Raw genomic sequence first — 13,117 nt, 5'->3', positions numbered from 1 at the left:
CGTAGTGTCAGGGAATGAAATTTACTGAAGTATGTTATTAATAAGACTCTGGAATGGTTGGTTAGTTATCAGATGTACTAGCAGCATTAACACTCATCTTTGCATAGGTGTTCACAAAGCAAAACACTTTCTTATGTTAGCTCACTTGAGCTTTGGGAAACGTAGGTTATTCTAGATGGGGTCCTTTCAGTTGCCTGGTGCTTTTATTCTGAGACAGAACATATTACTGTGGGGGAACTATCTGTATTGCACTAATGGAAGATACTGGCACTTTCTGGATATACGCATGTTTTCAGAAAATTGGGAAGAAGGAGATGGCTCAGAGAATTTGGACAAACCAAATAACTGTATCTATGCACTGGGGAAGGGTTAAAGGGAACTTCCTTAAACTGCATAAAATTCGGGGACTTTTGGGGTAAAGGTTCTGGTCCAGAGATACTGATTCACAGACCGAGGGTTCTGTATGTTCCTCCCTCCCTCCCTCCCTTCCTTCCTTCCTCTCTTTCTTTCTTTCTTTCTTTCTTTCTTTCTTTCTTTCTTTCTTTCTTTTCTTTCTAGATTTTATTTATTTATTGGACAGAGAGAGACACAGCGAGAGAGGGAACATCAGCAGGGGGAGTGGGAGAGGGAGAAGCAGGCTTCCCACCGAGCAGGGAGCCTGATGTGGGGCTCGATCCCAGGACCCTGGGATCATGACCTGAGCCGAAGGCAGACACTTAACGACCGAGCCACCCAGACAGCCCAGGGATTTATATTTTCTTGTAAGCCCAAGTGATTACAGTGTGAGAGATCGACAGGTAGTAAATTGGGCAGTGGTATTTGGGGTATATATAGCCTTTCCTAGCATTCAAGCACTGCTAAAGGGAAATGTTTCTAAGAAGTGTTCGTTAACTCCCACACACTGTCTTTTGGCCGTGGTGCTTCTGAATCACTGTTCCATGCCTACCACTTATCTCTTCACTCTGCCTTATCCCACCTTTCTCACCTCACCACTGCCTACAGAAATGACACTCTTGTCACTTATAGGCACAGATTTCCGGGAAAATCAGTCAGAAGACTGGCTAGAGTGGAGAGGTTGTAAATGCCAAATTACGGAAATGAAACATTCTTATCTGCGTGACCATTCTGCAGCAGAGTGTACATAATGTGAGACATCAATTCTGTAGTGCTTTCTAGGACATTGACCCTTGAAGAAGAGACAGATGAGTTCTTGGTGCCAGTATTTTAAAAAGTCTGATACACTCTTGGTAATAATGTAGCTAATTAACATAACTGTTTTATTCTCTGCCCTGATTGCATCTTCATTTCCTGATATTTAAGGAATAGGTTTTCATTCATTCAGCAGATAGTAGGAACCTGGTCTAGACACCAGACATGTAAATACGGGCATGCTTATTCTTGAGGAATGGTGGCACACTGAAAGTGTTCTTTTTAGATACCAAGTTTGCTTCGAGCCTTTTCTGTTTATTTTTCTAATAAAGGTTTTTAAAAAATCTTTTAGTTCTGTCTTTGATTCTAACAATATTGATACAGATCTTCAATAAAAATTTTATAAGGGCTAAGCAAGAGCAAATTAGTGACTGTTTTATGAATTGCATAGAGATTACCCTCATGAAGAGAAATTTGATTAGGCTCTGAGAAGCCAGAAATGTTGATAAATTTTTATCACATAGTCCCTTAATCCATTTTCCTATAAATTTGGTATAAAAACATTGCCAGTGAGATTTAAAAAATTATTTTTCTATAAAGACAGGTCCTCGCTTCTCTCTCACCAGGTAGAGGAGAGGAGTGGAATTCTGAATGTTCTATGATTCAGGCAGCCATGGAGTGTAGGGCTAACAGCGGGGATAGTCACCACTGCTTGGCATTTACGGCTAATGAGGCTTTTGAGGGACTCAGCTGGAACCCGTGTCAGTGATTTTTGTGGGACCTATTCCTTCTGAGTTCCATATTCTTACCTTCCTGTGGACCTTTTGTACAAGTATTATTTAAAAACTGGCTTCAGCTCTTATTTCCAACTCAAACCCGTAGACTAGTTCGCCTTCCAGAGTATCTTTTCTTCCTTTATTTTTCAGTTACTCTAAAACCTACTTTAGGAGCCATTTAGGAGGGTTGTAATTTTCAGTATAGGAATCCAAAGCATGTCTTCTTGTTTTTCCCTATTTCTTTTGGATGTACATTTGCAAACTAATTAAATTTTTCTGTTTTACCTGGTCACTGAGACTCACAGCTATGCTGAATTTCTTAAAGGACAGAACGGGATTTTGGTTTTTGGCACTGCCACTTACTGTTGGATGATTTGGAGAGAGGTTGTTTAGGGGTCTCCACGGAAAGAAGTAAGGCTTTTATGTGGTTCCAAGAAGTGACCATCCTCCATGGTAGCTTTCTGAGTGCTTTCACATCACTCAGCTTCTTATGGACGTGTGAAGTAGGCAGAGCATGTGGGAGAGGCCTGCTTTTCGATTCAGAGACTAAGATCCAGAGTTCACTAGGGCGGTTCGAATTTAGAGCTGAAAACCAGATCCTTCCGGGTCTGATTATCTTGCCTTCTCTTCTGTCACACTGCTTTTCAAATCATGTTTTCTGGTATTTTGAAAATGAAGTTTGGACATTAATGTTTAGATATTTATAAACTAATGTCTTTGGATTTCTTTCTTTTTTAAAACATGTAGTTCTTCAGTTTCCCTGCTGTCGTAGCTCCATTCAAATGTTCGGTCCTGCCACTGAGCCAAAACCAGGAGTTCATGCCGTTTGTCAAGGAATTATGTAAGCAAATCCAGTTGGGTCATCTCCGAGGGAACTCTGCCAAGTAGACTGAATTTTAGGAAATGTATCTTTTTTTCAATAAAAATACATACAGAATAAGGAGTAAATCCAGCTGATTTTAGCCTCTGCCCTTACTTCTAAAAGAGAGTGTGCTTGTTCAGAATGTTTTCTCTTAGCATTTGAATTAGTCAGGGTAGGACCCAAGGGTCAGATTTAAAATATCTTTGCTTCTCCTCTTGACCTTGGCGCTGCTCCCTTCATCGGGGGAATCCTCGTGGAGTGTTAAAACCCTAGTGGATTTGCATCCACTGGATCCACAGCACAGAACGGGCTCCTAGTGGTCATGTGGTGGGGCCCACTGATTTCGGAGTTGGGAAGTGGGAAGAGTTCATATTGAGTTGCTTGGGGTCGTGCAGGTGGAGGTGGGGGAGTCTGGATGAGGCCTCCTGGCCTTGGCTCTTAGTGTGATACTCGTTCCCCTGCAGCCGTGTGAGATGTACGTAGGAGCTACAGTGAGGCACTTAGTAAACTTTGGGGGTTTTTCCTTCTTTTGCAACTGTTACTTATTGCTCTCTCGTCTCAGTCCCTTTTGTAAGTTTCCTGAGCTTCTATGACAACATGTAGATGACATTGGGACTTTGTCCATTTTTTGCTTTTAATTTACTTAATTTATGTTGGATAGCGGAGGCCCTGACCAGGAACGGCGTCTCTCACAAAGTAGACGACTCCTCTGGGTCTATTGGAAGGCGCTACGCCAGGACTGATGAGATTGGTGTGGCTTTCGGCATCACCATTGACTTCGATACAGTGAACAAGACCCCTCACACGGCAACTCTGCGGGACCGAGACTCCATGCGGCAGATCAGAGCAGAGGTGGCTGGCCCTCTCTTTGGCATTTTTAGTCTTAGAAATGTATACTGGTTCTTTCTGATTGGACCTGGATGTTGTTATGTTTATGCTCCCCCCCTTTTTTTTCTTTGAATTTTAATCATAGGCTTATATCAGACACAGCACAGATTCCCAAATCCCCTTGGTTTAATTATGAAAATACCTGTTAACAGTTATCTAATGTTTTATAACCATTTGGCTCACTCTGGGCTCATTCTCCAGCAGTTTTCTTTTATGTAGTTGTTTGTTTATTTGGGCAAGAGAAGTATGATCCCGAGTGGTTGCTGCCATAGTTTTATTGGCAGGCTTTGGGGGGGGACTTGGACATTTTTATCTTTATATTTCTATACAATTGTGTGCATATGTAGGGATACATATGTATGTATAAACTTTTCCTGTTAATCCATTCAACATAGCCAGTAATGTTTCAGTAATTTTACTTAATGGGAAGGGATAATGGAGATGGGAGAAGTACGGAAGGGGAAGGAAAGAACACCCACTTTAATTGACAGCTGCCTGACTAATTGATTTTGAGCAGAGGTTTTATTTAGCATGCCTGTTATGTGCTCAGCTTGCTACAGAGAGTTAATAATAGGAAAACAGAAGTAAAAGACTGCTTTTTTTCCAGAGGAGTTTATGGTCTAATTTGGAAGTCAAGAATTTCTGGTTTGTCTTTTTACAAAGCCAGCTCTGGCTCCTCTGGACCTACAGTGTCATCTGATAGTGGTTCTCAGAGTGTGGTCCCTGGACCAGCAGCATTCACATCACCTGGGATTTTGTTAAATAAGCAAGCTCTTCACCCCAGACCTACTGAATCAGGAACAGGTGTGGGGTGGGAGATTAGAGACGGATAGAGAGTGGGCGTGACGCGACCCCTGGATGAATCGGATGCATGCTCGAGTTTAAGAACCACTGCTGGGTGGTAGCCAGTGTTTGGTAATGGCTGAGGAACAGCGGGCCCCTTGGTTGGGGCTCTCTGGTTTACCAGTCTCCCCTCACTCATGTTACTTGACTAGCTCCTCTTCTTAGAGTTAAAGTTAACGCTCACGACGTAGCTTCCAGTGACAGCGATTTAAAATAATTAGGAAAGGCTTTGTGGGAGAATTGAGTGATCCAGGGGAGCTGGTAGACGTTCTGGGCTGGAAGAAAAGCATGAACCCAGGCCTGGGTGAGAGGTGAGTATAAGTAAGTAAGGAGGCTTCTGCAGGAGTGACAGGAACCATTCTGTGGGGACCAGTTTGCAGAGGGATCTTGTCATTATTTAGACACTGATTTGGCTCTCTATAAGGTCTCCTGAGTTCAGGGTGAATCTTCTTTTCAACAGTCTAATCAAGTTTGTTGATTCTTGGAATTCTCTTTCCTTTACCCAGGTCTCTGAACTGCCCAGTGTGGTCTGCGATCTGGCCAATGGCAGCATCACGTGGGCCGATGTGGAGGCCAGGTATCCTGTCTTTGAAGGGCAAGAGACTGGTAAAAAAGAGACAATCGAGGAATGACGACAATTTTGGCGACTTTCGACCACTTGCCCTAATTAAAAAAATAGCTCTTATCATGTCCACTTTACAAACAGCATTGCGATTACTCCTGGGGACTGCATTTTATCCTCAGTGGCTGCCTGATCTGACCCCCACAATTAAAGTTGAAGAAATTGTGAACAAACTTGTAATCCATTTGCTCATGTTTCTGCATTTTCAGCAGAGCTGTTTTTTCCCACCTTTGGGTAGACCTGCTCGTGACTTAACGTTAAACACAGTTAATACATTTTTTTTCAATTAACAGCTGTATTGGGGTAAAATTCGCATTCCATAAAACTCACCAGTTTTAAGTGTCCAATTCAGTGATGTTTAGTGTATTTCCAGAACTGTGCAGCCATCACTGCAATCCAGTTCTAGAACATTTCCATCACTCAGAAAGAATTACATGTGCATTTAGCATCACTGTCTATTCCAACCCCAGCCCCAAGCAGCCACTTACCTACCTTCTGTCTGTCTAGATTTGCTTCTTCTATTCTTTGTCTTTTTCTGAGGAAGTGGTGCATTGTGTTAAAGAGACAGCGTTTCCTCAGCAGCTAGAACCACTTCTAGGGAAAGCTGGGGGGGGGTGGGCAGCAGGAGCAGCAGGGGAGGAAGACGCATGCTGCTGTGTTGGCTTAGGGCTGCCAGCAGCGACAACATTCTCAGGTCAAAAAGACTTTGCTCTTCTGAGTCTCTGGGAGGGGGTGCATTGGCAGAAGCTGCTATTTTAAGGCATGCTTGTACGTGGCTTCGCAAGTAGCCCTGGCGATCATTGAGCTCCTGATGCTGGAGGAACCCCACCTGACTCGTCTCACTTAGCAATTCTCAACCATCATGGTGCCGTGATTCTAGCCTAGCAGTTTTGGGCTCAGCTTTTGAGGGACTTGACTTCTATTATGTTTTTGTAGAGAACACTCAGAAGGCATATATTTATTTGTTAGGAAAATATTCAAGGATGTGCAAATTTAAACAACTCTCTCTCCAGAGTTAGGACCTTGTCTAGTGTCTCAACCTCCTCTCAGACAGTATAGAGTAGGGCCGGGTGGTCTCCAGAATGTATCCTTTGTCTTGGGTATGAAGAATAGTTGAAGTAGTGGATCCCCCAGGGATTCCCTCATTTTTATCTCCTCTCCGATGATGCCAGCCACAGTACTGCACGTAGTAGGTATTCAACAAATAGACTTTGGATGAGTCTTGAATTTTTGAATTAACTTCTTGGGGAAGAAAGCCTTTTACTGAAGCTTATTTCTCTTCTGCCTGGTGCTTTTTAAAGCATTCATTATTAACTTAGAAGGACCTAGATTTTGAATAAACTGAGTGTTCATTTTGTAGGGATTCCTTTCACCTCAAATTTCTTATAGCTCTTGACTTGGCATATATTCTAGCATTCTTACATTGGGGCTGGGGGTCGTCTTTGCTTATTTTCATTTCCTTCCTTTTACAGCGAGGACCTCCATAGTCAATCAGTCACTACCACCTCAGACCTTGTTATGAGCTCATTAATAGTAAAGATACATATTTAATACATAGTGGGATCTGTCTACTTTGGATCATAAAGGGATTAGAACTAAAGCTGTCTTCACTTTTCACTGGCAAATACATCTGTCATGAGTTCAGTCCTGGATAGTAATTCTGGGAGCCCTCCCTTTCCCTTCTCTGTTCTCCCCCAGGGTCAGTGCGTGATTTCTCCTGAGTGAACACCCGCTGTCTCTCAAGTGACTGATTACCTGAGTGGGGAACGTGGGCCGGTAGTAGAGCTCACTAGTTTTGTTTGTGCTGTATGTGCTCAATTCTGAGCACAAGCCGGTGAAGGACTGTCTTCTGAATGAAGAGGCTCTTGCGTGTGCGCGCGCACACACACACATACATACCCCTCTAATGTTCAAGCTCGGTATGTACTTAAAGCCAGAGTCTTTCTGGCTTGATGCTCTGTGAGGCCTTTTTCTTAATTATTTGTGTATTTGTGTGTATTAGACTGTAGGCTAGTTCAACGAGAGCTGGATAAACATCACTGTCTCTCAGAGAAGTTACTCCTGCTCATCATTCTCTCCAGAAATCGTGATGGGGAAGGGTCAGATTCAAACTGGTTTCCATGGAATATGTGTAAGAACACAGTAGTTCCTTTAAAACCTAGGTTGGAATTCAGGGCATTCAAATACAATGAGGAGGTATGTCTAGAGAAGTGATCTGTGCCTGACTTGTGCAGGAATCCAGAACCTTAATAGTGCTTAACAGCTCATAGTAGTACAATACTGAATATAGGTGGATGTTCCAGAAAAGGAATTCATTGCCAAGTCATAAAAATATAGACATGATCTTACTAATTGCCTGAGGTAGTGCTAGAGATGTCAGATGTCAAATGATCTCTGCGACAACAACTTGCAAAATTATTTTGTTCAATAAATCACTTGAAATAGATTCCTTTTAGACCTCTAGTTACTTTTCCCTAAACCAGTATAAACTTAGGGTAATGGTAGCGACTGTTTTAGCCAATGGAATCTATTCATGAGAGAACTGGGTGCCCTGGAAATAATCCAAATTATCTCGATATCGTTCCACTTAACCTTCTATCACGAGAAAAAACCATTACTCTGTATCTCTTGACTGAGGCTAGGATGGAGAGGTTTTGATAGCATTGCTTTCATTAAAGAAACTTGCACCAGTATCTTTGCTGATAGTCTGTTTAAGGCGGGTTTTAATTTGGCATTTGGCCAACACCATGAGGCAGTTGAGCTGATTCAGGAAGTGAATGGATGAACAAGTTTTCTGTGCTTCAAAATTACCCTCTTGTTGCGTCTTCAATAATTCTTGGTTATCGGGCTGCCTCTAGGCAATAATGGTGTTAAAATCCTGTGGATGGAATTTGGTCTCTTCTGGAAATTGGGCTATAATTTGGGAGCTTCGACAGGAATTGCTGGAAAGCAGCAGCCTGTGTCCCCGACCTCTTGTCCAGGGTCTCCTCTTGTGTTTGTGACAGGCTGTTCTCCCAGCTGGCTGCTGTATCTTCCTCGCATGTTAAAGGACACATCTCTTTCAACCTGCGCCGCAGTGAAAGATGTTAACCCTGACTGCAGAGTAGAATGACTTGAGCTTTAACAAAATACCCATGTCTGTGTTCCCCTCAAAGTGTAATGAGTTTCTCCAGAGCGGGGCCTGGGCATCGATATTACTCTAAAAGCATGTGGGAGAACCACTGCTCTAATGGAGGTTTCAGCTCAAGCCATAAAGAGCCTGAGCCCCCTCTCCGCCGAACTGGGGAAAGGTCTCCTGAATGAAGGATTTCTTCTGACAATAGGGGTCATGTCAACACCAAAGTTTCCAGAAAAAGATGAATTTAGCCGGCATTGTTTTTGTGGTACTCCGCTGAGAGGTCTCTAAATGTGCTCTCACAAACCCTAAGCATCTCTCCGCTTAGGTTCTGCTTCCCTCCCCTGGTGTTGGGGGAAGAATTCCCCTCTGTCCCACTTGCCCGGCCTGCTCTGATTCTGTCCAGAGACGGCAGTGCAGTCTTACAGCACAGTGTTTACAGAGGGAAGGGCCCGTTTGTAGGGTGCCTCCCATGTGCCACGCTGTGTTCAAAGAGGGTGCCTATGTGTTTTAACCCAGACAGTAGTTTATCATTATTGTCCTTTTACAGAAAAGGGAAAGAAAGCTAAACCTTTCCAGGTTCACTCCGAGAGCAGAACCAGTTTTGAACCACGTTCAAAATACATGATCATGTCACACTGTGCTGCCGTCTATGTTTTGCTAGTTTCTACTTCTGTGACTAGGGATGAAGATAACTTGAGAGAGGGTGTCCTGAAGTGTCTAAGAAAATCTTGCCTTTGAAAAAATGTTTCAGGATGTTCAGCCTCAGTGAACGAGGGGATCCACATGCTCTCCGACAGCAGTGGGAACGTACCTTCTCAGATGTTGGAAAGGCCTAAGCTCTTGGAATCAAAATGGCTGACCTTGAGGTAGAGCCATTTAATCACTACTGTCTTAGAATAGTTGGTTTTGTGGCTAACAGGACTACCTGAATAGGCCTGTAGGTCTGTATGGGATGGGGCTCCTGGAGAAACCTACTAACTTACTTCCCATCCTGGTCACTATCCTCACTGCACCAGCGTCTTACTCGGTCACTTAGGACAAAGTTTCAGTAGTTTCTTGCTATCAGAATATGCTCGTTTGTATCTAACCCTGCCCCGTAACTCAAGACCTTTCCTTCTTGTCCCATACTTCGGAGTTTGTAAAAGCTGATTCTCAGCCAGGTTAGGAAGTCTAGTTGTATCAGTCATGACTTCTCTTAAGAGAAACTGTAGATCTCTGCTTGAGGAGGGTGTTGCTAACAGTAGAGAAGAAGATGAAAGAAGGTATAAGAAGACCATTCGTAGGCTCACTGTGCGCAACAACTATTTCCTGTCTCCGTGCGCCTCAGTTTCTGTCAGCCACTGACTTTGCTTAGTGCCCTAGCTAGCTAATTTCTTCCTCTTCTGCCCTCCCTTCTCCTCTCTTCTCCTCCCTGTCCCCTTTCTCCTGTCTGATCTGGCGCTTGCTCCTCTTCCTGCTTTTACCGCCTGTCTGCTGTGCGACATAAGCCCACTTGGGGGTATTTACCACAAAAGACACACAGTGTTCACTCAGCATCAGGAGGTTCTTTCAGAGCATTCCTGTTTGCCTTGATACCTAGATTTACCAAAACCATTTAGGTATTGTTTTGTAAAACCATTTCTGGTTCTGAAATCTGGCCAGAGCTCGTGTCCGAAAACCGAGTCTGTGGCCCAGGCAGTTCGTTAGATGTGCTGTGCCGTGATGGGTGCTAAGGAAAGTATTATAAAAGGAACCGTAAGGGAGGGCCTTTGCTTGGAGAGGGGAGAGCTGAGTTGTCACTTAAGTCACTTGGTCCTTTTGCTACTGTCCGTGAGGGTTATTTCCTTTTCTGAAAGCTGGTTGAACAGAATGGGTTCAGTGTTTAGTTAGCTTGCCCATGAAACAGCTGAGTGTCTGTCTTCCCCCTCACTCCCTGAAGTTTGCCATTCGAGCTGGTTGAGAGGAAAGTTCCTGTCCTTGGCCTGAATTCTTTACGTCCATGTGTGACTCGGGCTCCGACACTACATATGGGTACAGTCATCTTGGAATATTTGTATAACCTAAAGCTGATAAGCCTTCACCATTAGAGAAACTTCATGTCCTCATTTAAAAAGAAAGAAGCCCTCTGTCCCCAGAGCTTTAGGCAGATAGGTGGACCTGTGTTGGGCCCAGTGGGGTGGCTGACACTCGTGTTAAGTGAAAAAGGCCAATGAGTGAGCCTTTTTTGGCTTGATTTTTAAATCTAAGGCCACTCCAAGCTGTCCAGAGAGGAGACTGTAGAACTACAGCCCGGGACACTGGCTTGAGAGGCCTCAGGCCTCTTCGTGTGCAATTGGATTTCAAAGAGAAAGGGGTCTGTTTGAATTAGGGAATGTCCATCTACTCTGTGGGAGCCCTAACTCTGTAATGGTGTGTCTGGGGGGCAGGGACAGTACAGTCAAGATGAGCTGTGGAGGATCCCTCGGAGGGAATTGTAGTCCCTTTCGGGGTTTTCCCTACTGTTCTACGGTTGAGAACTTTCTTACCATGTGAAATGCTGGACCCATTGCTTCCCGGAAAGGGCTTTCCCTTGAAAATGTAAATTTATAAGAACCTGTATCCAGTGAGATAGTTCGGTAAGTGGGGCAGGGTGGAGGGGCAAGTGTGCAGTGGGGTTTCGGTTTCCCTGGGTGATCTCACGGAGCTACGAGCTTACAGGATATGGGGGTGGGGTGGGGCTGTGCTGGACATAAAGTGCGCTCTAGTTCCGACTCTTCCACCGTCTAGCTGTGATGGTCCTGCTCTAGCCCTCCACGCCTCTGTCCCAGGCTACAGCCTGAGCCTGAACCTAATGGAAGTTTCGTGAGCGTGAGGCTGGGAAGAAAGAGCCCTTCTTTCTTTGGGAGCCAGAGCTCTCTGCCTCCTCTTGTAATGTTCTGGACTTGGTATAGAAGTGAGCCCTCGTAGAATTTTTCCAGACAGTGTCTGCATTTGTTGTCTTAAAACTCAATCGCCAACAATTAACGCAAAAGCAGTTATGCTAACTAACACAACTTAGCCTAATTAAAACCTTTTTTAGCTCATCAAAACCCACTGTTCTGCATCTGAGTGCGAGTTAATTGATAGTGAGATTAAGCACAGCGAGATTGTGGGAAAGGAAAAAAAACACACAAGTTTAAAAAAAATCCTTATTAGCATTCTTTTAAAAATTGAGACCAGACCTTCCGTTTTTCTCTAAAGAATCCTGAAGCAAGCTTGCAAACCTGACCTCTCAGATAGTAACAGCTCCCCAATGCCCATCCTGACTGCTTTTCCTCTTACGTGCCGCATGCAGGCCCTCAACTCCAGCCTCACTGGATATTCAGAATTGGGCCACCACCCTGGTCCAGCCACCACCATCTCCCCACTGGTGTGTTGCAAGACTCTTATCTGAGCTCACAATCTGTTTTCAACACAGCAGCCGAAGTGAACCCATTGGTCCTACAAATTCAGACTCAGTGGCTTTTCTTCTCAAGAATAATACCTGCATGGTCTCCCCCATCTCCCTCCGCAGCAACCTACACACACACACACACACACACACACACACACACACGGAAGCTGGGCCCTGGCACTGACTTTTCCATCTGTCTGCAACGCTTCCCGCCAGGATTGGATGCTCACAAGTATTGCCTCTGTTCTCAGGACTTGATCCAGCAGTCACCCCAATGAGGCCTCCGCAGTGATTCCACTTACAGTCTTAACCTGGAGCCAAATCTTCCTCCCCTCACATTCAGACACACACTTTATAGCCCATCCCTCGTTTATTTTGTCGCCTTTATCGCTTAACACTGTATAACATATTTTCCTTCTTTATCTTGCTTAATTTTCACTCTCCCCGTCAGAATGTCGGTTCCACGAGGTTTGGGATTTGGGTCTGTTTTATTCATGGCTATATGCTTGTTATGCTCAGAAGAGTGCGAGCACTGAGTAGGTGCTCAAGAAATATTTGACTTCAGAATGAATATTCTCCAGGGCAGCTTCCACATTCAGTATTTTGGTGTAAAAACTGGCTTATTTCACGACATCAACTCTTCAGCGCACATGTGTAACTCAACTCTAGGCTCAAAACTCAGGTCCCCACTAGAAAAGCCCGGCAGTCGCTGAGTTGTTCGTGCCAAGGCAGGTGCACGAATTCATATCATAGTGACCTTAACAGAGGACACAAAATCTCAAAACTCCATGGAATACATTAAGGAATTCCCAGTTTGAGGAACTGCAGCTAATGTTTTCTAAGATAGTTTAACTACCTTTCAGTTGATGCTTTGAAAAGGGTGTTTTAGGGTCAAATGTTTTTCAAGATGATTACTTAATTTTTAAGACTTTCATTGGCTTTTTAAGATTATAACAAATGAAAGCAGTAAATTTAAAAATTCTTACAAAATCTGTAGACTCTGAGAAGTTGGAGGCAGAGAAGCTCTAAGACTTCAAGGTTCTTTAGGGACAAGAGTTCCCAGGTCTGGGTTAGACTCCCTGAAAGGAGCTGGTAGCTCAGGATAGCGAGCGTTTGTTTTGTTTTTTTCTTTATAAGCTGTTTTTTTCTATATTGCCAGATTTTTAAGAGGATTACATAAGAAAGTACATGGGAAAACGTTTAGTCCGGTCTGCTATGCTGAGGCATGTGTGGTGTTCACTTCTGTGCTTTCTCCCTCCAAGTTCAGCACGCTGACACATCTAGCCCTGCTATGTGCTCTAATTCGTGTACTGTCTTGTTTCATTCCACTGTGCTTCGGTAGAAGCTTCCTCTAGCAATCTCACTTAGAAAGCTCCTTCCTACCCGGGGCACCAAGAGGAGAGAACCCAAGGAACGAAGATTGTGTAAATTCAGTGGTTTTCAGATTCATGCTTTTGGACCCTTGGTT

General features: G+C 44.0%; 1 protein-coding gene across 2 annotated transcripts in view; it reads left to right on the top strand.

Moving 5' to 3' along the window:
• The window catches only part of GARS1 (glycyl-tRNA synthetase 1), a 44,427-nt gene extending 39,114 nt beyond the window's left edge, over positions 1-5,313 (top strand). For both annotated transcript variants that reach the window (XM_087860943.1, XM_087860944.1), the window contains exons 15-17: positions 2,673-2,766; positions 3,449-3,639; positions 5,025-5,313. In XM_087860943.1, the coding sequence (XP_087717069.1) occupies positions 2,673-2,766; positions 3,449-3,639; positions 5,025-5,150 (411 nt within the window). In that variant the 3' untranslated portion in view covers positions 5,151-5,313. The remainder of the gene's footprint in view (positions 1-2,672; positions 2,767-3,448; positions 3,640-5,024) is intronic.
• Positions 5,314-13,117: the final 7,804 nt, after the last annotated feature.

Source organism: Ursus americanus, chromosome 3 (genome assembly GCF_024610735.1).
Source record: "Ursus americanus isolate L20-20 chromosome 3, mUrsAme1.1.p, whole genome shotgun sequence".
NCBI classification, from domain to species: Eukaryota; Metazoa; Chordata; class Mammalia; order Carnivora; family Ursidae; genus Ursus; species Ursus americanus.
This window is presented reverse-complemented; position numbering and strand designations above follow the sequence as displayed.